This window comes from Purpureocillium lilacinum (assembly GCF_023168085.1).
Source record: "Purpureocillium lilacinum CBS 284.36 DNA, scaffold_1, whole genome shotgun sequence".
Taxonomy (NCBI): domain Eukaryota; kingdom Fungi; phylum Ascomycota; class Sordariomycetes; order Hypocreales; family Ophiocordycipitaceae; genus Purpureocillium; species Purpureocillium lilacinum.
Window position 1 is genome coordinate 1,878,902 of NW_027072111.1, and position 25,154 is coordinate 1,904,055.

Below are 25,154 nucleotides of genomic sequence, written 5' to 3' on the forward strand. Positions count from 1 at the left end.
GGATGACAGCCGAGGAACCCGGTACTTCTGTTATAGGAACACTCTTCTTACCCTTTTCAAGGCGTTTGGCAGCTTTGTTCGCGATGTTTCGGGTGATGATAAGGCCGCTGTCATGGTTTTCCGTCGAGGGCGCCGCCTCATCGGAGAGATGCTTGTCATCCTGGCCAGCAGGGTCGTTGGCTACCGAGCTTGATTCCCCTGGGAGCTGAGGCTGATCGACATCTGGACGGTCGCACTTTGCACTGACGTCTTCGCGCGGCGTTGCATCATATATGTTGTCTTCTGGCAGACGTGATGGAGTCTCGGCGGAAGACGGGGCACGACCTGATGCTACAGGGGCGACACTTTGCGCGACAGGCCCTTTCTAGTGACTGCTGCCCTTCTCAAAGAAGTCAAATACCTGCTCAACCGCGTCGCGGGCAATGAGAGGCGAGCTTCGGCGTGCTGTGGTTGCGGTTTCAGAGAAGTCGACGTTCTTCTGCGAGGTAGCTGCTCCGTCAAGCTGCTTATCTGGCGACGGGAAGAGAGGCAACGGAGCAGTCTCTGGTAGATTGGTCCTGGCAGACTTGGCGCTAGACAGCGGTGGGAGTGATTCATCGTCGAATCGCCAAAGGGCACCGGGAGTGTCGCCAGGGCGGAGCGGAGAGCTTCTTCTGGCAACAGACCCCGTGTCGGACCACGCGAAGGTGGCACTGCAGCCGACGCCAACGTCGGCTGGCGCGGTGGCAGAGATGTCTCCGGCGTCAGCCAGCTGCGGGCCTTGGCGGTCAATGTCGGTCATCAAGTCGGCGATGTCTTCGATAAGCTGAGTCTCCGAGCCGGCAGCATGGCTGGAGACTGGCCTTGGTGACTCGTGGCAGCGACTGGTTGGGGTTGTCTCCAGCTCGCCGAATTGACTGGCCTGTCTCGGCCGACCACGGCTTGAAGTTCGGCTGAGTGGCCGCGATTTAGGCGGCATGGTGCGTGGCTAGCAGGTGTAGAGGGTAGTCAAGTCCCGGATATCATTTGCGAGAGAATGGGGGTGAGCGTGAGGCAACCCGTTAATACGCCGCGACAGGAAACGGGACCTCGCCGGTGGTGCGAAGCGAAACTTGGCGCTTCTCGTCCAGGCTGTGGCGGCCTGAGGCTCGCTGCTTTGCCGTCGACTTCCACGAAACGTTTGGAAGGCACGCAGGCGCGAGGCGCGCTGTGCTGGGGAAGGAGCGATCATGCTCGTCCTTCGCATGGGCCAGTCACGAGTTCACGACGCACAACTCACCAGTACCGCCAAGCAGCGCGGCACAGTTTGACTTTACACTATCCAACAAATCAATCTGCCCCATCCGTAGGTCCTCGAGTATCATCAGCTTATTGCATCCTTGCCTCCTTCATTCTACCACGTTTGCGGGTTGCAAGCGTCGACGGCTAATCACAACATCGGCCCCGGCGCCTGGACCAGGAACTCGGGAAGGTGGCATGCGGCGCTTGCTGCTCGGCGCTGACCCACCGGGGCCGCGACATCCGCATCTGCCTTCGGTCTCGTCGTATGCGGCTTGATGTGCGGCCTTGCTCGATCGCTGACGTTGGGAAGGACAGGTTTCGTGTCAACGTCAGCCCCTGTCAAAAGGATTTCGGGGCATCTCTCGCCCGGAACGCACGGTCGCGTCGATTGTCGGCCAGTTTGGCCACCTTGCTGCGGGCCGTGGCCAAGTGCTGGCATGGCGGCGAACATGGCTCGCCGGGCGGTTTAACGGGCTCAGGCTCCGGGACAAAGACGGCACAAAACGGACGGAGACAACGGCGGATGGCCCGCATCGCGTATGGGGCGCACGCCGTGTTTACTTCGCACCGGCATTGGATGTCGGGGCCCCGGCGAGGCACGGATTTCGCGGCAAGGAGACGGCCTTCCCTTGGTCAGCGCCTCAGCACGACGAGCCAGCCGCGCTAGTGTTTTGCTACCGGAGTTAGTACTATTACCTGTTAGAGCTCCAGCTGACGTACACAGGCGCGCGCGCGCTCCGCACACACTCCGCAGGCCGCCAGGAATGACTGCTGGTCCGATGGCCGAGGATCCGCAGATAAAAGCGTCGGCGGCGCTCTCTTTCGGGCTGTCGCTCGCAGCTACACGTCTGTCGTGATTGACATAGCCTGGCCTGCGACCTCCAACGCACTGCTCTCGACAGCCCGGCTCTCATCAATCGCAAGCCTGATTAGACTACCATCTTCTTTGTTGTTACGCTGATCGGCGACGGGACCGTAACACAGCCATGCCGCACAAGACTTCGTTGGATGGCGGCCCCTCGGTGGCTTCCGCCGCCCTGGACAAGGCTGAACTCACAAACTCGCATCCGCGCCACGGCACATATCCTTCCATCTCGTCAATACCCATCACGTCGCACGAACGTCTGGTCAAGGCCACGGAGGATACGGCACCGGGGGTAGACGACGAATCACCAGACACCGTCCTGTACCTTGCGTACGGCTCCAACCTGTCGGCCGAAACTTTCCTGGGCATGCGCAAGATCCGCCCGCTTTCGCAGGTCAATGTCTCAGTGCCCATCTTGCGGCTCACGCTCGATCTGCCCGGCGTGCCGTATCGGGAGCCGTGCTTTGCCAACGTCGGCTTCAGAGAGCTTCCAGAAAAGCCCACGATTCCCGACCCAACCAAGCCAAAGCTGCCACCGCTGGATCCCTCAGATCCAGGATACGAGTGGGATGGCCATCTTATGGGGGTCGTCTACGAAGTCACCAAGAAGGACTGGCGCACAATCATGCGCACAGAAGGCGCGGGCTCGAGCTACAAGGAAATCGTCGTGCCCTGCATCCCCATCAAGCCCAAAGTCGCCGTGCCCGAGAAGCCGGGGTTTCCAAGGCTGCCCAAGCCATTCTTCGCGCGGACGCTCTACGCGTCCTACATGCCCGACGGCGGCCATGATGACCCCCGGAAGTGCACATGGTGGTACCGCTTGACGCACGGCCGCCAGCGTCCGAACCCGGGGTACGCCCAAGCCAGCGCCCGCTACTTGAAGCTGCTCAAGGACGGTGCAAGGGAGCACGAGCTGCCGGACGTATACCAGAAGTACTTGGCGTCATTGGAGCCGTACATGCTTACGCACCGACGGCAGAAGATTGGACAGGTGCTGTTCCTGGGCGCATGGGCGCCGCTGCTCATCATCTTCTTAACCATGACGGGCCTGATGGCGGATGAGACGGGCAAGCTCCCGGGATGGCTCGCTGGCGGCGTGACCGCCATGTTCAATCTCATGTGGATCAGCTACGACTCCGTGTATAGCAAGATATTTGGCGATGGCGAGAGGACCGAGGCTGAGCGGGATGCGACGAGTTCGCCGGACGAAGAGAAGACGTCTCTGCTGGCCAACGGCCACGGACGGTAGCGGCAGGCCGCACTCGACAAGCCGGGCTGGTGCACGTCGTTTCGCGATAGTCGTGGGTATGTATGTAGCAACAAGATCTGCGTGGTGCGACAATGAGAGCAGCGATACTAGATAATAAAGCAAAGATGAGGCTGCAATCGTATGGAAGGGGAGAATGCAAGTGGCACGTAGAATCACGCAATTGCGATGCGGCCATTGGCAGCATCAAAGTGGTCGGCGCTCGTTGTCGCGCCTCGGCGTTTCCAGGTGACGGAGCCAACACAAGCCGTGCCTTTTGACGGGCGCGTGCGCGCAAAAATCTGGCGGCGTCCCTCGGTACGGAGATTTAGAGGCGGCTCGGCGGCGGGTGGCGCAGATGTGAGATGGACGCAGGGACGAGATAACGAACCGTTCCATGCGAGGAATAAATGTTGCGTCACTCGGGCTCGCCGCAGCCTCGATTCTCGCCGCAGGGTTTTGCTGGCATGTGATGGTGGCGGGACCCTCACAGGGCGGGCTGCGACCCGGCGCATGGATGGGCGGGCGGCTGCCAGGGGCAGGGACGGCGCGGGATGCAGGGGGAGGGGAGCGAGGCCCGGAGGGTATCGTCCCGATGAGAGCCGCTGCCGTGCTCGCCCAGGGGTGCAATGCCAGATCTGCGGGTGCTGAATGGACCTTCATGACTGGAGGCGTGGCGGGGGGCGCCGCTTCATGATCAATGAAAGGCCGGGTGAGGTGTGGAAGGGTTCCTGGATTCGAGGAAGGGAGGTTGCCTGGCTGGCATGTGACAGCCAACAAATCTCAGCGACAGCCTGACTGACAGACGCAGACACCGGGACGGGATGGGATGGCATCCATGGAAACCTCGCATCTCGGCGTGCCGCCTCCACCCTCCAGCGCTCGGTCATGGCCGCGGTGGGGGCGCTTCAGCCACCGAGGGAGCCCAGCCCCAGGTCCCAACCACAGGCGATCCGTTGGGCGCGTTAACCGTGACGGGCAGGCGGTGAAGGGATTCCAGGCGAGGGGTCGTGTGCCACGGCGCCCCAGCCGCCCACCATGCTGCCTTCCACTCCCCCGAGGCTCTGATTCTGCCGGGGCAAGCAGCCGCTGGCTGGTGGGCCCCGCTGTGTCCGTGCCGCGTTGGAGTGAGGTGGAGGGGCAGTGGAGGGCACATGGGGCGGCAGCTCCAGCTCCCCCAGCCGGCGGCCATCGTGGACGCCGCCGCCGGTCGGACTTTTTCCTCGCGGTCCAGTTCCAGTTCCAGGTGGCGGCCACCAACACCCAATTGCCGGCGTGAGATACTGAGGTATATGAGCCGCGAGCTTCCCCTCCCCGCCGCCGCCACCAGCTCCCCTTGCCTTCTGTCCCGTATGCTTCAATTGCTTCTGTGCGCCCGCCGCCCGCCTCTCCGCTGCGCCCAGCCCCTGCGAGCCTTCGTTCTCCAGTACTCGACGTCATTACCGTCCTCGTCCTCGTCCTCGTCCTCGTCGTCTTCCCGAGCAGCAGCAACGGCAGCAGCAACCGCCGCCAAGATGACTGGCCCCGCGCACCTCGGCGGCCACGCAAAGAAGCACAAGGTCACCATCGTGGGTTCTGGTAACTGGTCAGTCCGACTGAGGCACGCGAGGAATGAGCAATGGCCACTGACTCTGCTTCACTCCCAGGGGATCGACCATTTCCAAAATCATCGCCGAGAACACGCGGTTAAACAAGGATGTCTTCGAGGAGCAGGTCCAGATGTGGGTGTACGAGGAGGACGTAGCCATCCCCGCCAGCTCCAAGCACTTCAAGGGCGACGACACGCCCCAGAAGCTCACCTCCATCATCAACTCATGCCACGAGAACGTCAAGTACCTCCCCGGCATCACCTTGCCCTCCAACATCGTCGCCAACCCTTCCCTCGTCGACGCCGTCCGCGACTCCACCATTCTCGTCTTCAACTTGCCGCACCAGTTCATCGGCAAGGTCTGCGACCAGATCCGCGGCCAGATCCTGCCCTTTGCCCGCGGCATCAGCTGCATCAAGGGCGTCAACGTCTCCGACGACGGCGTCAGCCTCTTCAGCGAGTGGATCGGTGACGGGCTCGACATCTACGTCGGTGCCCTGAGCGGCGCCAACATCGCCAACGAGATCGCCGCCGAGAAGTGGTCCGAGACCACCATCGCCTACGATCCCCCGGCCATGGACAGCCGCGCGCCCTCACCCCGCTCCGGCAGCCCCCAGCCCCTCTTCACCGTCACCGAGGTGCCCGACTCGGTTCACCGCGACGCCCGCGGCCGCACGTCTAAGACGAAGCTGACCGGTGTGCCTCCCGAATACCCGCCCCTGGACCACGACTGCTTCCGTGCCCTCTTCCACCGTCCTTACTTCCACGTTCAGATGGTCTCGGACGTGGCCGGCGTGTCGCTCGGCGGTGCGCTCAAGAACATTGTCGCGCTGGCGGCTGGCTTCGTCGACGGCCGCGGCTGGGGTGACAATGCCAAGGCTGCTATCATGCGCATTGGCCTCATGGAGATGGTGCGGTTCGGCAAGGAGTTTTTCGGCGAGACTGTGCAGAGCGCGACCTTTACTGAGTCCTCTGCCGGCGTGGCTGATCTGATCACTTCGTGCTCTGGCGGCCGTAACTTCCGCTGCGCCAAGAAGGCCGTCGAGAAGGGCATCACGGTCGACCAAGTGGAGCAGGAGGACCTCAACGGCCAGAAGCTCCAGGGAACGACGACGGCATACGAGGTCAACAGCTTCCTCAAGGCACGAGGCCTGGAGAAGGACTACCCGCTCTTCACTGCCGTCAACGACATTCTTCGGGGCACCAGAAAGGTCGACGACATTCCCGAGCTGGTGGCTGCTGTCGATGACGAGTAGGGCGCTGCCGCGAGGCGAGCGAGGCGAGCATGAGAGCAAATCGAAAGATATCCTGGGATACACGGTCAGAGCTGGCGTTGGGCCGCGGGCACTCCGGCACCATAGAGCGGGTTAGGAATGGACAGTGCAGAGCGGTGCGTTACATGCATATATATAATCTCTCTATCACGAAATTTATGTACATTGGTATCATGGTTCAGCGGCACCTTGAACTTCCGACCATATCAGGCCACCTGGTACGACGAAAGCGAGTACTCGAGAAAATAGTTCAAGTCTCCTTGGTACTCTGTCAGCGGCCGCGGCGCATTACCTCCAATGTCCTCTGACGAACAGAACGGCGGCTGGGTGACTCCAGAAAAACGGTCGTCCAGCCAGTCGAGCCAGATCTGCCGCGTGGCATACATCACCGGCACATGGCCGACGCCTTTGGCCCGCACATAGTGCAAGCCGCGATTGCCATAATTTTGACAAGTCACGTTGACGTATTTCGTCGTCAACTCCTCAGGGATAGCCGGGTCAGTGTCTCCCTGGAGGACGAGCATGGGGCCAGCAAAGTCCTTGCCACCGGCGATGCTCATGTTCTGGAACTCCTGCACGTATGGGTTGGTAAACAGCTGGGGATTGATCAGCTGCCGCGTCGGGTCCGCGGCGAAGATGCCCTGCAGAAGTGTCGTGAACACCGAGTTGCAGCCCTGCAACTCCTCGAGGAGCGTCAGCGTCGCGATGCCCTCTGGCGTAAGGACGTCTGAGAGCGAAATTTCGCCCGGCGGGAACGCAGACACCATGGACCGGGCGCTGAGAAGGAACCCCAGGGCCTGCGCCGGGTTGGCCTCGACGATCTCGAGGGCGCTGGTAGTAGGCGACGCCGCGACGACGCCGAGGTATCCCGGAACTTGCGCCTGCAACTGCTGCTGCGCTGCGGCCCACGCGGCACCACCGCCCTGCGAGTGTCCCACAACAACGAACTCGCGCGTCAGGACATCCGGGAAGGCAGCTTGGGCTGCCTGTGCGGCGTACAGGAGGTCGTTTCCCGCGGCAGGAGAGGCGGCAAACTGATGCGTTATGTTGACGGCGTGTATGCCATCAGACTCATTGCGCGGGTACCACGGCACGCCGAGACCGGCGTAGTCCGTCGCAACGACGGCGTAGCCAGCCAGCGCGAGCTCATACGGCGCCGAGAACTGGTACCACAAGTTGCGGATATGCGAGGGCGCGCACTCTGCGAACGCGCCGCTATTGCCATGGCCCCAGCTCACGAGGGGGATCTTGCCACCGAGCTTGCCGGCAAGTTTGCGCCGCGGATGATACGGCCACAGGACGTACGCCGAGACGGGCACAAGCACGCCATCGAGCCGGCGGGACTGGTAGACGAGGCGAGAGAGGGCGAGCGTCGGAGCGATGGTATAGCCGCTCGTGTTTGTGAAGGCCTCGAGCTTGAGAAGCGAGCCGGGCGGTGCAGAGGAGGCGTTGGCGGGGAGGTCGGTGTAGAAGGGGTCGTCAAAGACGGAGCCTGAGGGAGCCCAGTTGGAGCGCTCGAAGGAGGCGGCGACGGCGACGTTGGAGGCCGTGGGGAAGCTGATGTTCGCGGCGGAGACTTGCGCGAATGTGAGGGCAAAGGAGGAGTTGAAGGTGTTGGTTTGGGGAGCGAGGAGGAGCTGCGCGGAGGAGAGGACCGGGAGGAGGAGGAGGAGCGGTGGTGCCGCGTATGCGGCGAGGGGACGCATGACTATGAGCAAAGGGAGAAGTGACGCTGCTCGCTTCGATGAGAGTGTGGATGAGGAGAGGGGTAGTGAAGTGAGATGCAATGAGAGGTTGGTGAGTCCTATGTATGACAGCGTTGCATTGCAGATACCTACATGTGGCACTGCATGAAAGCAAGATCTGGAGCGTCCCGTACCACAGCGGGTTCGCAACGAACAATGGCTTCTTCGTACCTCATACCAATCACGCCCAACTTATACATAGAATCGCAGCACACGGATCCAGGGCCCATCATCCGCGTGCTCTCCCTCCCCCCCACCGGCACCCTGTCGACACCCTTGCCGATTGCCCCCATGTGGCTGCGTGATGTTCACGCGGCAACAGTCTGGGAGCCGCAGGGAGACGGGCATCTGAGCAGGCAGCACGATAGCTACCCTCTCCCAGGAACGGACACGATACGAGCCGCGCGTGCTCATCGACGGCGAAATGAAGCAACAAGCCGTGGCGTTGCGGTCCCGCTGCGGCTGGGCGGAAGGAGGGACGTGTCCGAGGTGGACAGGCCGGGGGAGTGAGTCTACGCCCGTGATGTTGTTCTTTGACGCGAGGGGGGGCTGGGGGAGGGCCACGTTGGTGGCGGTTCTTTTTGGGTTCTATACCTTGCACTTATGTGACGAACGAAGCGGCATGGCGTTCAAGTATTGCAAAGGTGCGCATATTAGATGAGGTGCCAGCGTGCCGTTCATGCAGGCGTATCTATGCGACCAAGCTATCACGGCCTGTTCCGCGATGAGTGCGTGCGTGCGGTTGGGCAATGCCCCGAAGCAAGACCATAATGCCCTTTCACTTGCGCCGTACCTGCGGCTGAATCTTCATGCCACGCATCAGGCACTGCACTACAGAAGTAAAGAAAAGCCGGTGCTCAATCACGCGGGACGTGGCCAAGAGTGGGATTCCTCGTATGCAGCCTTGTGTCGGATCACCGCCGGGGACGTGCTCAAGCCACTTGTAGCACATATAGGGTGACGAGCGGGAACTATTGCAGCACTTGGTCGTAGTTCTCCACATGGCTTGTACTGTATATGCAGAAGATTTGGGGCGCGGTTGAGCGTGGAGGATTCGGGATGCGTCCTTGGGATGAGCGCCGTGGTCAGAGGCGTTGTTGCCCGCTTGACTCCCGAGTCGTGCGGTGAAGGAAGCAACTCGCCTCGCATCTTATGTGGCTTGTCGTCGTCACCTTAATGTATTTTCACTACAGTAAAGTCCCTCGAAAACTTCTCATTTCCCAACTCTCGAATAATTCGTTCTCTCTCAAACTATCCGACGCCCATTGTTCCGCAATTTTCTGGCAGAACGTGTTGCAGGACGCGGACAGCAAGCAACCTCGCACGAATTAGTTGCAACACCTCAGACCAATAAAAAGAGACACAGTCTCACAACAAACAATGCATAAGGTTTGACAAGAAGATAGTTTGAAGTTGCATTTGTTACACTTTATACACACTTTCACTTTCCCGCGTCTTAAGCGTACCGTGAGAGCCCGTCTGTATGAGCGGGCAGTGGGCGCTACAGGGTGGCCGGAAATGCGGAATACAAATCCGGGCTTGGGCGGGGGCAACGGCCGACCGAAAATCGGCCCCGGTGCTGCAAAACGGCCGGCCGGGCATCCGAATGGCTCAATGGCTCCATTGAAGGCACCCCCACCACATGCAGCCCGCGATTCATCAGCGGCCGTTGGGCGGTAAAAGACAGGGGGGAAAAAGGCGACTCTCAAATGCAGGATTTTTATTCCCGGCTGCAGCCAGCAGGAGGCGGCGAAGAAAGCTGTCAGCGTTTGCTGAGGATGTGGTGGTTGTGACTGGAGGTGGCGGCGAGCCACACGGGCGGCCCGCGAGCCACGGTCCAAAGCGAGACAATTTCCTCAACCCCCTGCTTGATCAATGTTACACGAAGGATCGGATACTAACTCGTCTTCTCCGACTTCGCGAACTTCATGACATCAAATCCTCTTCAACGATCCCGGATCCGAGCGAGGCCGCCGTCGTAAGAGCGACGATGCTCGGCGCAGCCCATCGGTCTCCGATGGATGGATGGATGGGGGAGGCAGTAGGCGAGTCCTAACTAACGTTAGTATTACAGCGGACCCCCTTTGCCGCACCGTCTGGGGCCTTGTTTGCCTGACTGTCGTCGGGCCGGTTCTGGGTAAATGCCTGCCCGCCGATTACGACGTCCTTGGTCATGGTGCGGATTTGTGGAATCGCCCTTTGGCTCGGACACCAGAGCAAGCAAGCAAACCAGGGCCCAAGCCCAGCCAGCCCAGGCAATCGGGAATAAGTGCCGATCGCATCACCCAGCGGGCCAGGAAGAAAAATCCCCAATTTTACCCTCTCTAGTGCACCCTGCATCCCATCCCGCACACACTGCCCTCGCCGATTGCGGTGCCGGCGACGGTGGTGCAGGGACGGAAGGAAAACCTCTTATTAATACTGCGTATGACGCTCCTTCCGGATGGTGTTGCGTTGGTGTATGGGGGAGTAGTGCTCGCGTGCTCCAGTCTTTGTGAACCCCAACCCACGATGCAAGTGGCGGACCGCAACAGACTCTACGACTTTGTGTAATTGAGCTTCATCCTCGCGCGCTCTGTTGATCACGCCGGGATCGCCTTCATCTGCCGGTGCCCCCGCGGCACCGCCATGCAACCCTCGGGCACCAATCCCCCATCGACGCCGCTGCCGCCGCCATCATGACGGAGCTCACCAAGGCCGAAAAGGCCCTCCACGACCAGTCCAACCTCCTCCCGCGGCGGCAGCTCGTCTCCTGCCTGGGCATCATGTCCCTCGCGCTGCTCATCTCCTTCATCGACCAGAACGGCATCTCCACGGCGCTGCCCACCATCGCCGCCGACCTCGACGCCCGCGCCACCATCTCCTGGGCCGGCACCGCCTCGCTCCTCGCCAACACCACCTTTCAGATGCTCTACGGCCGCGCCTCCGACATCTTTGGCCGCAAGGCCGTCTTCATCTCCGCCATCCTGCTGCTGGCTCTGGCCGACCTGCTGTGCGGCCTGAGCGCCAACGCCGCCATGTTTTACGTCTTCCGCGGCGTGGCGGGCATCGGCGGCGGCGGCATCACCAACCTCGCCATGATCATCGTCTCGGACGTCGTTACCCTCGAGCAGCGCGGCAAGTACCAGGGCATCATCGGCAGCATGGTCGGCCTCGGCAGCGTGACGGGGCCCTTCCTCGCCGCTGCCTTTGTCGCCCGCTCCACCTGGCGCGGCTTCTTCTGGTTGCTTGCACCGCTCGGCGCTATCAACGGCTTACTCGCCTACCGCTACCTGCCTTCCAAGGAGCCCGAGGCTACCTTTCGGGAGAGCGTCCGCAAGGTCGACTGGATGGGCGTCCTCACGTCCTCGGTGGGAACGATTTTTCTGCTCATTCCCATCTCTGGCGGTGGCGCGTACTTTCCCTGGGCGTCACCCATGGTCATCGCCATGCTCGCAATTGGTAGCGTATCGCTCATCCTGTTCGTGTTGGTCGAGTGGAAGCTCGCCAAACTCCCTATGATGCCAGGTTAGTTTCTGCCGCCGGTCCCTTTCGCGATGCGCACTCACTTGCTGAAACTCGCGCCAGTGACCGTATATCGCAACCCGGTCGTCGTCGTGCTCCTTTTGCAGAGCTTCCTTCTGGGGCTGGTGTACCAGAGCATGGTGTACTACTTACCCTTGTACCTGCAAAACGCACACCAATTCTCCATAATCATATCCGCCTCCCTTCTCATCCCCATGTTTGTCACCCAGGCGACTGTATCGACGCTCACGGGCTTGTGGATCAGTCGGTACAAGCGATACGGCATTGTCATTCAGGTCGGATTCGCCATGTGGACGCTGTAAGTTCTTCTCTATTTATGCCGCTGCCGTCGATTGCAACTGCTGACAACGCGCAGAGGCACCGGCCTGACTCTCTTGTACAAGCGGACGACCGACCCCGGCGTCATTGTCGTGCCCCTCATCGTCATGGGCATCGGTGTCGGGTGTGTCTTCCAGCCGACTCTCGTTGCGTTGCAGGCCCACTCGGCCAAGTCGCGTCGCGCCGTCATCATTTCCAACCGCAACTTCAACCGTTGTGCTGGCGGCGCGTGCGGTTTGGCCATATCGGCAGCTGTTCTGCAGGCCCGATTGCGTGCGACCCTACCTCCAGAGTACAAGTACCTGGCCGATTCGACGTATGCATTGCCCGACTTCAACGGAGGCGTGCCACCCGAGGTGCTGGACGCGTACATGGCAGCGAGTCACGCCGTCTTCATCGTAATGGTGCCGCTGATCGGGCTGTGCTTCCTCGGGACCATCTTCGTCAAGGACAGGGGCCTGGCGCCCAAGGACGAGCCGCAGGCCGAGACTCTGGAACAGAGCGATGCGGACGGTGGAGAGGCAGGCAGGAGCGAGCTCGAGACGAGCGGGGACAGGGTGCAGGTGCAACCTCACCAAAGGAATGACGATAATGTGACACGAAAAGATGCGGAAAAGGTGTAGATTGTTAGGAGAGTACGTAGACTTGGCGAATGACTTTATGCATTTAATGACACCATGAACACGCTTATCTGGGCGAAATACCTGTGGCACAAGGTCTCACACCCAGTATTTCCTACATGCATATCTTGCTCAGCCCGCAACTGATAGCAGCAGCTACGGCAGGTCGTCGACGACTCCACGCTCGGGCATCGAGAAGTGCGAGGTCCGAGCCAGGATATTGTCCATGACGATGGCATCTGGAGACCACCGCCCGGCGGAGATAAATCCTTCTGGTCCCGAAGTCGACGCTAAGCCCTGTTTCGTATTCTGCGATCTTCCCGTTGGGCGGCTCGGCGGCGACGGACCCGCTCGATGGCGCCGGAGCTGCTGCGGAGGTTGGATTACCGGATTGGGAAGGTTTTGTCTCCGGACCCCGATGGCCGCCGCCCGGGCTTAGCGGTCGTGATGGCGTTGACGGCAACAAGATTGAACGTTGGGCCACCGCAGGGACGGACCTCAACGGTATTCCTGGTCGTGGGATTGTGGACTTAGAGTATATAAGTCTCGTCTTTGTCCGCTCAGTTCGAATCATGTTCCTCATCGACTCACGCACTCATACATGTACAGACATCTCTTGCCTCTTTTCAGTCTCAAATAGCCCCCGACTCCGACACATACAACTTTCTGCTGGCGATATAGTACCTTTCCTTGAACATACAGATTTATTTACTTGAGCAAGGAGCCTGACATCAATATGGCCCAAAAGTATGCCAAAGACCAGCCTGCGGGCTTCACGAACCGCATCACCCGCGTCGCCATCGTCGGTGCCAGCGGACAAGTCGGCAGCTACCTCACCGCCGCACTTCTCTCCACAGGCCAGCACACCGTCACGGCCATCACACGTTCCGACAGCAAGTCCTCGCCTCCGCCCGCGGGTGTCACTGTCGCCAAGGTTGACTACGACAACGAGCAGTCCCTCGTGGACGCTCTCCGCGGACAGCAGTTCCTCATCATCTCCATGTCTGTTACTGCGCCTCGGGACTCGCAAAGCAAGATCATCAAGGCCGCTGCAAAGGCAGGCGTCGCCTGGGTCATGCCCAACTGCTACGGCACTGACATCGCCAACGCGAAGCTGAAGGAGGAGAACCTCACCGGTCCCGCCGTCCTGGGCGGCATCGAGGCCATCGAGAAGGAGGGCGTCAGCTCTTGGATCGCCATGTGCTGCTCCTTCTGGTACGAGTTCTCCCTGTCAATGGGCCCTGGCTGGTACGGCTTCGACTTTGCCAACAAAAAGGTCACATTTACGGACGATGGCAAGACGCGCATCAACACGAGCACCTGGGAGCAGTGCGGCCGCGCCATCAAGGCCCTCCTCAGCCTCAAGGAGCTGCCTGAGGACGAGAATGACAAGACCCCCACACTATCGACCTGGCGCAACAAGCCGCTCTACATCTCGAGCTTCCTGGTCTCCCAGCGAGACATGCTGGACAGCTTGAACCGCGTGATGGGCACGACCGACGCCGACTGGGAGATTGAGCACGAGGAGCACGCCGCTCGCTATGCGCGCGGAATGGAAATGTTCAAGAAGGGCTCTCACCTTGGCTTCGGCATCTGCCTCTACACGCGGACCTTTTACCCCAATGGCGACGGCAACTTTGAAGCCAAGCATGGTCTTGCAAACCATGCCTTGGGTTTGCCTAAGGAGGACCTGGACGAGGCGACCAAGCGAGCCGTTGCCATTGTCAAGGGTGGCTTTGAGCGAAAGGCGGTTGACGTCAACATTTACAAATAGAGGGACATCGACGATTTAACGACAATAGTGTAGCATTAATTGAGGCTTTTGACCCGAGTAAGCCATTTCTTTCTACTTGACTGCGGCGATATCGTGAGTGGAGTGTTAAATGTTTCCCCTTCCTCTTGAGAAAACAGCCCTGAAGTGCGGCGAGCTTCCTTTACTCCTGGACGGTAAACTTGCTCTTCTTGCGCAGCGTCGCCCCGTTTCTGTAAAGATACCAGAATCCCAGCACCAGAGGGACGCTCAAACCACCCAACAAGCTGCATCCCTTTCCCACTCCCAGATCGACGTACAGCGGCCTCCCGAAAAGGATCGCCCCAGCGGCGAAGGAGCTTCGCAGTGCATCGTTGGCCGCGAACAAACTGGCTGCGTACTCGGGATAGCTCAATGGGAGATGTATGAAGATGCCCAGTCCGACGACAAAGGAGCATCCGCAGAACACGACCACGCCGAGCGTAGGCACAGGCCATGGGACCGACTCGCGGGCCGCCCACCCGAAGAGGAACATGCCCACCGGCACGCCCAGCACGCCCGCAAGACCCGGTCGTAGGAACGTCTCTTGGACGTCGAATGTGCCGAGGCGCTGGAAGCGGCGCTGCGTGAAAACCCGGTACCAGGTGCAATACCACATCGCGCCGATAATGCACGCGATGAGGACGCAAACGAAGACGGCGCCTGTTTGCCCGACATTGAAGCCGTACATCTTTGGATACACGAGCGGGAAAACTTCAAAGAAAGAGTAGTAGATGCCGTAGGTGAGGGAAGTCTGGTCCGATTAGTGCATGGTTCGCGAAGCAACTGGTGTGCGTCTCGGACTTGACGCGGCAGTCAACTGGACGGGGGGGGGGGGCTTACATAGATGTTCGTGAAAGCGATAGCAGGATCCTTGATGGTGATCTCAAATGGCTTGATCAATGCAAGCCGCACCAATTCGCCGCGAGTGATGCTCTTTGAGCGCAGAGCATGGACGGTCACGAAGCGCTCGGAGCCCGTCTCTTGGCGGAGGCGTTTCGCTTTGTAGAAGAGGAGTGTAGGCGTGGACGTCTCTGGAAGGAAAACGACGAGCAGAACGAGAATCAGGCCCGCCAGCCAGACAATCTCCCACATGGACCAGCGCCAACTTTCGAGCAGCAACGTCAGCGTGGCCAGGTACTTCACATTGGCGTGACGAGGCGGAGAACTCACCCTTTGACGGGTACGGCAAAGCCAGAGATGAGCGGGCCGAGCGCGGGGCCGCAGTACATTGCGCCCGACCATGCTGCAAGGTTGTAGGGTATGTATATGACGGAGAACTGTACATCAATTGTCAGCGTCAGAAGTTGGTGGACTTTTTATGTAGGGCAAGTCTACCATGTCGCTCAGTGAAGCTGCGCCCGTCGCCAAGCACGGACTGCCGAAGAAGCCCTGAAGGAAGCGCAGCACAAGGAACCCGGCGAAGTTCTCACATACAGCCGCCCCGACCGAGAGGACAATGAAGACGGCAAAAGTGCTGATGTATATGGGATTGCGGCCGATCGATGGAATCTCGCTCAATGGAGAGAACAGTAGTGGTCCGATGCCATCTGGCGACAGCGTCGGCACGTCAGCATCGAGTTTGTGTCTTCGTTTAAATCGGCGGCACGTACATCCAAGGACATAGAGGGCCAGGCCCAGAGAGGCAACGGCCTCGGACACGCCGAACTCTTTAATTACCTGCCTGCAAGTAATCAGTATCTTTTCTACTTCTTGGGATGAATGGCGACACACTCTGTGCTCGGAACGTAGATCGACGATCCGCAGTATACGGTAAAGGTGTAGATGCTACCACGTCATTAGTCTCGTCTCCATGTAGAGGTGGAAGCCTGCCCAACTTGCCATATCAGAGCTGATACAGCCACCTTTCTCGTTGTCGACCAATTCTGGGGATTCTCCGGGTCGTCTTCCGAGTCCCTACATGCTCCGTCAGCAATGAGGCGCAAAGTGTAGGAAACGGACCCGACCGAAGCGTACCATTCGACAGACACACATTCTCGCTCATCTCCCTCTCTGCTTTCGGAGGATGTACCGTTCTCGCTCGGAGAGAAGCCTTGCTTTGCACTGGGAAATGCCAGAGCTCTGCCTCCCGTTATGAGACGGGCCAGCGTGCCTAGCGCTGTAGTCCGGAAAAGATGCGCCATGGTGGAACGTCGTCCAGTGTTCCGCAACGCGCAGGGCAAAAGATCACTCAAAATCATTAAACTGCAGACCCTGGAAATAAATACACAAGTTCTTACTCGGATTTGTTCCATTCTCCGAGACGACAGCTTTTTGGCCGAGGTCATGGGGCATCAGGCAATTCGGGATAGACCAGCCATCACCACGGTCGGAAGCGAGTGTCGGGCCCCCACCCTTAGGCTATTCGGGGCAGGGAGCGTGTGCGTACAGGCGCGAAGACAGTTGATGGAGCGGAAGACGCACTTTATGTCGATAACAAGTGATTGGGCATCGCAGTGCGAAGAGACGTTTACTGTGCCTGATGGAGAGGCATCTCCGCCAGACGTTCAATCGCCAGCATACATGTACGTCCAGTCCCCTTGTAAGCACTCGGATGTAAGCACTCGGGCACGCGACGGCGAACTGTACGAAACCAGGTGAAAGAATAAGAAGTGACCATGGATCCCTATGAGATCGGAACTCCTTGGCTCAGAACCAAATGCTCTCGGCCATCATATTCCTCTTCTTCACGACCAGTAACGCGTCGTAGGGGGCAATTGTCGTTCAAAATGAAGTCGACCAGCTTCTCCAGGCCCTGCAAGTCGCCCGCAACCGTACCTCCCATCGAACGATCAACCCACTTGTCCGTCGAGCCACCTTCCAAGTCGATGACAACGGCGTTGTCATCAGCATCAATGAGGACGTTATCTGCCTTTACGTCGCCCCAAGCGACACCTAGGTCGTGGAGGTCGGTGACCGTATTGCGGATCTGCGACGCCCACTTCTCCCTCAAGGGCATTGGGGTGGCCGGCGTTGCAGCAGCATCAAGCGTTCCTTGGACGCCTTCGGCCTTGGTCTGGATCAAGTCGTACAACAGCCCCGACATTCGTCCATTCCTATCCGCGACGATGCCAAAGAGCCGCGAGGTGCGGAGCTGCTGAGTCGACAGGCCCGACGCCTGAATGGCGTAGTACTTCTCGACTTCTTCCCTACACGCGTATGGTCGGTCGCATTTTTTGTAGAAGCCAGCCTTGCCGTCCACGAATATCTTCTGCGGAATAATGTTGTGGATGTCGTCCATTCCACTGCCTGGCAACTCGACTTCGACTTCTGCAGGGTCAAACAGCGGGAAAAGAGATCGGAACTCGCGTATGTCGAAGCCCTCCCTTCCGCCTGGCCAGTCGTTCTCGCGCGCCGTGACGGCGCCTGGCACGTCCTTTTCGTCAATGACCTGATAGTCGCATTTGAAGTGACCGCGCGCGGCGATGTCTGCGAGGGTCACCTTCCCAGTGTGGACCTTTGGCGGCGCCAGTCTCTCAAAGTCAGGCCGAAAGACATTGGCGACATCGTCACAATAGTCGTTTTCCTCTTGCGCTTGGCTATCCGTACGGATGCTGGCTGTCAAGCCTCTGAGGAATCTGCGAAATCGCTCCAGGGCGACTGGTGAGTTGACAAAACAATCGGCTGACATTCCGATTGAGAAAATGTATCCGTTGAAGCGAATGCTCACGTTGACCCGATCCTCTTCTACACCAATTTCCGTAACTGTGTACTGTCTGCCAGTCATCTTGTATAGTTGCGAGAATGTCTTTTCCTTCGAAGATTTGGACACGTATGCAAGGGAGAGGTGAAGACTGAGGGCCTCCAGTGGCGCAAAGTCTGGTCATTTTGCCGTACTCGGGCGCGCAACCCAAACGTGGCGAATCTATGCAGTTTGTGATGCTTGTAGTGCCGACCCGGTGTACTGACATTGCGTGACGCAGTCAAACAGTATTAATTGGCAAAGGCGGTCTGGAAATGTGGAGGAGAGGAGCTGAATGACGAAGTGCGTGGAGCGCGACCGTCGAGAAACGTGGAGCAACCGCCCGGTTATCTCGGGCGGCATTCCGGCCGCTGAACCAAGTGCCTCCAGCATGGTGGCGAATCCTCTACGGCCGCTGTGCTGTCAGGGCATGGTACGCGTCTCTCAGAACATGGCAGTTGCGGGAATGGCGCCCTCGTCTCGAACACGACGCTTTCAATGAAGAGGCGACGGATGCAGTGCCACGTTCAGCTTGCGCCTTCTAGAGCTTGAAGCCATTCTCGATCAAAGAAGTTGGCAAAGACCATGTCTTGTTCAACCAGTAGGTCCGAAGCAGCGGGCACGGGAGGCGATGTCGGATGCCCTCGCATAATGATTTGAGCAATCGTGCGTAGCTCTCGCAGAATCTTTTTGGCCCTCGGCCAAACATCTTCGTAGTGCTTCAGCGTTCCCAAGCACACTCGGATGCGAGACCGCGCCACCTCGGCTTCCTCTGGAGTGAAGGCCGACTTGCACGCGACGAGATGTGCAATCGTGCAGCAGGCGATCATGCAGATGAGGAAGGGTGACAGCTGCGCAGTCCCAATGGGTAGTAGGATCAAACACTGGTTCTGCTTTCGGACAGCCTGAACGAGCTTGTGAGAATGCGCCTTGTGGTTGAACGCGCTGCTTGTCGTAGTGGCCGAGGCAAGGGGTGGCGGAGGCGAGCCGCAGCTCGACAGGCCTTCAGCGGGATCGTATCCGAGGCCTGACAGTGGCCTGTGGATATAGGCCAGAGATCTACATATCAAATAATTAGTACTAGAGATCAGGGGCTATGGATACAAAACTGTTCCTTACGTATACATCATCATGTGAGCCTGGAACATGAGCTGGTCCAGCATGGCAGGTTGTACAGCAAGCTCCCGTTTCTCGGTCGGGAGCAAGACGAACCAGCCAACAATGGCAGCCTCCAGGTCGTCGCATAGGATCTCCGCCTTGTAAATGCTCTCATACTGTGTTGATGCCCGCAGCGATGCGACAAAAATGCGAGTTGCGTCGATAAGGTAGGCAAAGGAGGAGAACTTGGGGCTCTCCAGCGCGTACTCCCGGTTCTTGAAGTCATCGAAAGAAGCAGTCATTCGAGGTATGTCCTAGTGGAAACCAAGTCAGTAAGGAGACGAGCTTTGTCCTACACCTGGGGCATACCATTGAAGCGTAGTCGCTGTCGTCACATGGGAGGTCGACATCGTATACCGAGTCAAACATCAACATCTTAAAGTCGTAGCGAATGACGGCGAAATTGAGGTCGGTCACATAAAGCATCCACCACGTCCGCCTCCAGCTTTCAGCAAGCGCGGGATCGGAATCTGCAACAGCCTCTGCGAACGCCTTCGTATGCATGCCAATATGCTTGGCTTGTGAGATTGTCGTGGCCAGCAACGCGTCAGACGCGGCACGTTCAGCACACATGCTCTTCACCAGGGCGAACAGCAGCGTCGCCTGGACAACAAAGCCGTCCACCACAGCATGATCTTGTACTTCCGGTACGATATTCTTATGCGTCGCACTCTCCCCGTATGACGAACCGATGTGCCGCATGATTCGGACTAGCGATTGCAGACTGGGAGGGCCCGTCGTCAACTTCGCTAGCAGGGCAACCTTCGGTAAGATAAAAGGGTGACCGCAGTGGAAGTATTCGTAGTACAGATCCAGCGAGGCATCGCCCATGATACCGTCGGCTTCGGTGACCGAGGCAAGTGATGTCGGAGGACAGACGGAAGCAGGTGAGTCGCCCTCTCCCGTGAAGAGAGAACTACTCGTGTAGGCTGGCGTAAGTACTCGTGCAGCAATCGTCGAAGCGACTTGTCGCGTTCTGCTCCGGGCCCTGGCCCTATATCGTCCAGTCCGTCGTGATTCCGGGTACAAGCACCCCTTCGAGAGGGTCTTGCATCGTGAGCAGTCGGGCTGTGCGCCGTCGCATTTGAGATGTTGCGTTCTGCAAGGCAGGCATGCCAGTGAGGCTCGCGTGGCAGAGCGGCGGTCCATTGCATTGGCCATCGCTCACAATGAAGCCATTGTCGATTTATGTTGAGTCAGTGGCTGCACAATCGGACTCGCCGGTCTCCGAGGCGTTCCTCGGAGCAACAGTTACAACGCAAAACACGGTTATGTAAGCCTTTCCAGCACCTATAAATTGGGCACCATTGACCAGGCGGTGGAAACGCCGTGGCCGCCGCAGATCGTCTTCAATCTTGCAATAGGTATGCTGCGAGTCAGAGGGTTCCGTTCCCTACTTCTTGCGGTATTGGAGCTGGCAGTGAAGGTGTCTATCGCGGCGACTTGCTTGGTGACGTTTTAAGCCAGCTTGTTGTGGCAGCTTCGAATGACATGCTTGATGTGTGCTTTAAGGGTCCAACACGAGCCACCCTGGGGAAATTGTAAACCCTCCTTTCGTAACGCAACAGCCAAATTGATTGCCAAAGGACCAATGTCCCAGGTTCTGTCAATAAACGCGAATTATAAAGCTTTCTTTCTTGCTTGTCGAATCTGTCGATTCGCAACGTTCTTACACTTGCTACGAGAGATGTATAGGGTAGGGCGCCCAGTCGGCTACTCATTGATGCGATTCACGGCTTTCCGCATGATTCGTAAGGGAACACGGGCATGGATGCCGATATGAACCTGTGCATAAGGAATTAACGTGGAGTCTAGCGAAAATGGCCCCAATTGTCATCATTTCTCCTCATAGTCACCAGTTGTGAGCTCCTCTTGTAAAGCCAACTCATCAAACTGCTCGGCAATAGCCCTCGTTCTTGCCTCATCCGGATTTGCTGCGGCTCGATCGAAATCTATAATGATTGAGGAGGATGCAAGCTTTGGTGTGCCGTGATGCGCCCCGCGACGTCGCAGCTCGGCCATGAGCGACTTTGCCTCGTTGCTGGTCATCGTGCCATCCCGCATGGCCCGCGCCAGGAAGCCTTTGACAATGTCCCAGAAGAAGTAGTAACTCTCGTAGAGATCTAGCCATGCGCTGATGCAGAGTAAGAAGAACAGGCGCCCATGCGTGGTTCGAGAAAATCGGGCGGCCAACATTGCGTCGGCCAGTTGAACAAGGGGTGGATTGACAAAGATGCTCCACGTCGCGGAGACACACGAACGTTGATAGATGAACATGAGTCGGCCAAGCTGATTGAGCGATGCGTTGAATACATTGGCCAGACAGCTGTCTTCCGATGAGAATGATCGCAGTCTGTGCTTGGAGAACGATGACTGTTCTCTCACGAAGGGGTGAAACAGCTGCATGACCACGCTGTGGAAGTTCATGCTGTGACAGTGTAAGCAGTGGCATTTTGCAACAAGTTTCGCAACACTTACTGGAAGATGAGGACATGTGCAGGACTATATTCGCCTCGAGCCATGCCCATTGCCAAAGTGTCTGTCCAAGCCAAGAGCCTCTGGTATTTTGCCTCAGCAAACGCAAGAGGCACACGTTGCGAGAGAGACCGCTTGTCATGCTTGAAATAGACCACAGCGACCTCTTGAACTATTGTCCAAAACCTGCACATGGTAGAGAAGGTGGACCCCATGTATGCGGGTGCTGGGCGGAAGTCTTCATGACTCTCTGAGCTGTCAAGCTGCCGATCGATGGTACTGGATCGCTCGGCCGGGACCGGTAGATTTGGCGGGTGCGCAATCGGCGGATCGCGGAAATAAAGCCCATGTACACTGGAAAGCTATTCAGCGCATGAAGAGATGAGCACGGCGCGGTATATTCTAACCTGAGCCAGTTGTACGTTCCCCAAGCGACGTGGGACGCTGCGCTGATCCATTCGGGTGATTTGCTGGCGATGTATCGAAGCTTCGGGCTTGTTGGCGGAGTGTTGATGAGACCTATCCGCTCTGCCATTTGCCGACCGGCATTCAAAAAGTCATATCCAAGGTCGTTCTGGCCGTTTACTTGGCAGCCAAGAGCCATCAGTTCAGCTGCAGCAATTGTCGTGATGGGATCGGTTATGCGCTCTGCTGCAGCGAGTGTTCCAGCGAGGTCAGGGTTCTGCTCGGCGAGCCACAAAGTCCTAGCCTCGTCCAGAAACTCGGGGACGAAGGATGAGGAACGAACGTCCGATCGCGTGTACGCTTGCTGTGCCAATATGTAAGAGTGAGACCCGAAGATATCAAGGATGCACTTACGCATGAGAGGTACAACACCGCAGTTACCAGCATTGCGGAGCAGTAAGTGAGGCGATGCTCAACGAGGTCATCCAAGAAGAGATCTGCATCAAACATGCCCATTATGGGGTGATCATTTTCCAAGTAAAATGATATGAGGGCCGCGGCAAGGTCATTGGAAATAGCAACCCTGGTCCAGAAGCCAATCCGTAAACGGCTGAGTCGTGGGTCGCAGTACTTCGGTGGCGGTGCTGGCCCGAGGATGCTCATCGTGGACGTGACGGAAATCTGGTCCTGTCCGTGGACTATAAACTTCTCATCCACCGGCAAGGGAGCTGCCGAGTTGACTGTGAGAACCGAAACCGGTGAGTTGGCCTGTCCCACTCGCCATGAACGGGCCTTGAACAACGTTGACTCGACCAGGTTTTTGAGAGGGTCAGCATCCAAGGGCTCAAGCTTGGGATATATCAGTACATGTCGAGCGGCTAGCTCGTGCTCAAGACTTGACCCCGTCGACGGGGCCATCCCCCGAGCTGCAAGAATATCCGATGGCCTCCGGCGATTGTGCATGCTGCCGTTCATATTTGAGAGTACGCCCGGCGAATTGGAGGTGGCTCGTAGCCGTTGAAACAGGCCGAATGCTTGGTCATCTGGCAAGGTCTTCAGCTGATCGAGTAGCTTGACGTGATCACTGAGCTGCGTCTTGAGGTCGTCACGCTCTTGTTGCAAGGCGTTGACTTCGCCACTCGAATGATGTTTGTCTTCCCTGTAGACGCATGCTGTTCCTCGCTTCAAACATGGCGCACATGTAGGCTTTTCGCCAGTGCACTGCATTATGCATATCAGCATATGGCCAGAAAGAAAGAGCATGGATCCCTGGCGGGGGCTCACAGCGACTTTTTTGACCCGGCATGCGTCGCAAGCTATGCGCAAGTTCCTAGGCTTCTTTGACAGCGGCGATGTTTGGAAAAATTGCTGGTCCGAATTGTCTTCTGCAGGCAGCAGAGAACGGTACTCTCTCCGCTTCATCGGGGCTCTGCTGAGGGTTTCTGCCTGGGCGCTCTGTGCAAAAGTTCTTGACACAAGCCTGTCAACAAGACTACCCGAGGTTGAGACAAGCCGACGACGTCGTGGGTCAGATTATCCGGCCATTACGTCTGCATGTGGTGAATAGAGTGATGGGGACGTATGTGTGCTCGTATGTGTGCTCGGGTTCTCTCCATCAATATGGTGATCCCATTTAATAGCCAGTGTGCGGTAAGGCTACGTGTAAACGGGGCCGTTGCTCATGTTCAAGGGAAGTGTTGGCGCGGCGCATCGTGCATTTTGGGGTTCGTTGCTGCGCAGGGTCCTGAACTAATGAACTAGCCCGGATTCTAGGCCCCCAATTCAGCAGCACCCGCTATTTAACCGTTGTCAGTCCGCGGGGTTTGGAGCGTGCTAGACGCTGCCCGCATCTGGAAATGGTTACTCTGCTAGCCGCATGGGCTCAGTGGGCTGACTCCTGAAAAAAAAAAAAAAAGCAAACATTAAGCATCTCTTCTTCGCGTACGGGTTGTGTTTCGAACTTTCCATCGCAAGTCGAGGAGCTCAAATGTTCAATCCAGTGTTTGGGAGCGACTGGGTCTACCACAGCCCTACTGAAATCCCAAGTCGCAACCAGTTGGTGCTCTATGACGCGATCAATTGTCGCACTCTGTCTCACACGACTATGGCAGCTACGCCCCATTTGCCCCAAGAAATATCTCAGTAGCTAAATACACAAATGCTTTCCTAATTGATCGATTGCTATTTCTCTGTTGTTCCAAAAGATTGTCCCTCTACATGCCAAAGGTCCAGTCTCCCTGTTTTCATCTGTGGGGGCCATGAGGTTCCAGGGGGAACCTACTTCGAGTATCGCGCTTACCATGTGCATTAACGCGGCTCACTGGGCTGCAGTAATGACATGGGGCTGAGCGGGCCGGGACGGCACGATCTTGCGGGTGCCTTCCGATGATAAAGAACGATCATTCCCAGCTCCCAGGATGCTGGTCGTCCATGCTGCCTAGACTTCGTCGTCATCTCTTTCAGCTCTTTTTGACGCGATGGCTACTCAGCGACAGCCGTTGGGGTCTCAAGAGTTGTTGACCGCCTCTTTACATTCTGCGAATTCGCAGGATACACAGCTCTGGACGAACGAATCTAGCCATGACGGAACGGCTGAGTATGACGATCCCCCGAGACCTTTTGCCCCGTCCCCGGTGTCGAGAAATGAACGGGAAGGACATGCCTACCAACCGGTTCCAAGTACGATCGAGCCCTCCACCATCCAACGCGACGACCATCTATACCCTCCAGAAGCGTCTCCTGAGCCCACCAAGGAGCAGGAGCTCGCTCAGTGTCCAACAGGAGGACACCATCCAAGATATGGGTGGGCTGCGGAAATCGCGTGTGTCGTTTTTAGCATTTTGTGCATCATCGCCATCATCATCATTCTCTCGCGCACTGACGGTCGGTTACTCTCGTCATGGACGATAGCCATCTTGCCAAACGCCGTCATCGCGATCTTATCTACCGCTGCCAAGGCTGCAATGATTTTCCCCGTGGCGGAGAGCATCAGTCAGCTCAAGTGGCTTAAATTGACGCGGACAGGGTCCGGGTAAGCTTGGTGAGGCTCCAAACGGACTGTTGACATGAGCTAAACGCGGCCCGCCCACTAGTCTCCAGGACCTACAATGGTTCGATAATGCTAGCCGCGGGCCTTGGGGTTCGCTGAAGCTTTTTTGGCATGCTAGGGGCTCGCCCTTTCCAGCCTACCTCGGATGTCTCGTC

General features: G+C 57.9%; 10 protein-coding genes across 10 annotated transcripts; 4 read left to right on the forward strand and 6 right to left on the reverse strand.

Annotated features, from left to right (window-relative positions):
• Window positions 1-364: 364 nt before the first annotated feature.
• PLICBS_000291 (uncharacterized protein) lies at window positions 365-958 on the reverse strand (the record flags this gene model as incomplete). Its single annotated transcript, XM_065599574.1, has 1 exon — window positions 365-958. One exon carries the CDS (start codon window positions 956-958, stop codon window positions 365-367), a length of 594 nt encoding a protein of 197 aa, XP_065455646.1.
• A 1,288-nt stretch (window positions 959-2,246) lies between these two features.
• Window positions 2,247-3,374, forward strand: PLICBS_000292 (uncharacterized protein; the record flags this gene model as incomplete). The annotated part of the gene is made up of 1 exon (XM_018318724.2): window positions 2,247-3,374. The coding sequence occupies one exon, from the start codon at window positions 2,247-2,249 to the stop codon at window positions 3,372-3,374; it is 1,128 nt and encodes a 375-aa protein (XP_018184249.2).
• A 1,511-nt stretch (window positions 3,375-4,885) lies between these two features.
• On the forward strand, window positions 4,886-6,215 carry PLICBS_000293 (glycerol-3-phosphate dehydrogenase; the record flags this gene model as incomplete). The annotated part of the gene is made up of 2 exons (XM_018318723.2): window positions 4,886-4,956; window positions 5,018-6,215. 2 exons carry the CDS (start codon window positions 4,886-4,888, stop codon window positions 6,213-6,215), a joined length of 1,269 nt encoding a protein of 422 aa, XP_018184248.1.
• A 224-nt stretch (window positions 6,216-6,439) lies between these two features.
• Window positions 6,440-7,939, reverse strand: PLICBS_000294 (uncharacterized protein; the record flags this gene model as incomplete). Its single annotated transcript, XM_018318722.2, has 1 exon — window positions 6,440-7,939. The coding sequence occupies one exon, from the start codon at window positions 7,937-7,939 to the stop codon at window positions 6,440-6,442; it is 1,500 nt and encodes a 499-aa protein (XP_018184247.2).
• Window positions 7,940-10,656: 2,717 nt separating this feature from the next.
• PLICBS_000295 (uncharacterized protein) lies at window positions 10,657-12,444 on the forward strand (the record flags this gene model as incomplete). Its single annotated transcript, XM_018318721.2, has 3 exons — window positions 10,657-11,485; window positions 11,546-11,801; window positions 11,859-12,444. 3 exons carry the CDS (start codon window positions 10,657-10,659, stop codon window positions 12,442-12,444), a joined length of 1,671 nt encoding a protein of 556 aa, XP_018184246.2.
• A 733-nt stretch (window positions 12,445-13,177) lies between these two features.
• On the forward strand, window positions 13,178-14,215 carry PLICBS_000296 (uncharacterized protein; the record flags this gene model as incomplete). The annotated part of the gene is made up of 1 exon (XM_018318720.2): window positions 13,178-14,215. The coding sequence occupies one exon, from the start codon at window positions 13,178-13,180 to the stop codon at window positions 14,213-14,215; it is 1,038 nt and encodes a 345-aa protein (XP_018184245.2).
• Window positions 14,216-14,375: 160 nt separating this feature from the next.
• PLICBS_000297 (uncharacterized protein) lies at window positions 14,376-16,374 on the reverse strand (the record flags this gene model as incomplete). Its single annotated transcript, XM_018318719.2, has 8 exons — window positions 14,376-14,984; window positions 15,074-15,338; window positions 15,404-15,510; window positions 15,569-15,780; window positions 15,844-15,914; window positions 15,965-16,018; window positions 16,112-16,147; window positions 16,208-16,374. The coding sequence occupies 8 exons, from the start codon at window positions 16,372-16,374 to the stop codon at window positions 14,376-14,378; spliced, it is 1,521 nt and encodes a 506-aa protein (XP_018184244.2).
• A 482-nt stretch (window positions 16,375-16,856) lies between these two features.
• Window positions 16,857-17,957, reverse strand: PLICBS_000298 (uncharacterized protein; the record flags this gene model as incomplete). Its single annotated transcript, XM_018318718.2, has 1 exon — window positions 16,857-17,957. The coding sequence occupies one exon, from the start codon at window positions 17,955-17,957 to the stop codon at window positions 16,857-16,859; it is 1,101 nt and encodes a 366-aa protein (XP_018184243.2).
• Window positions 17,958-18,439: 482 nt separating this feature from the next.
• Window positions 18,440-19,901, reverse strand: PLICBS_000299 (uncharacterized protein; the record flags this gene model as incomplete). The annotated part of the gene is made up of 3 exons (XM_018318717.2): window positions 18,440-18,971; window positions 19,032-19,324; window positions 19,380-19,901. 3 exons carry the CDS (start codon window positions 19,899-19,901, stop codon window positions 18,440-18,442), a joined length of 1,347 nt encoding a protein of 448 aa, XP_018184242.2.
• A 1,005-nt stretch (window positions 19,902-20,906) lies between these two features.
• PLICBS_000300 (uncharacterized protein) lies at window positions 20,907-22,466 on the reverse strand (the record flags this gene model as incomplete). The annotated part of the gene is made up of 4 exons (XM_018318716.2): window positions 20,907-21,498; window positions 21,549-21,899; window positions 21,953-22,314; window positions 22,365-22,466. The coding sequence occupies 4 exons, from the start codon at window positions 22,464-22,466 to the stop codon at window positions 20,907-20,909; spliced, it is 1,407 nt and encodes a 468-aa protein (XP_018184241.2).
• Between the last annotated feature and the right edge of the window lie 2,688 nt (window positions 22,467-25,154).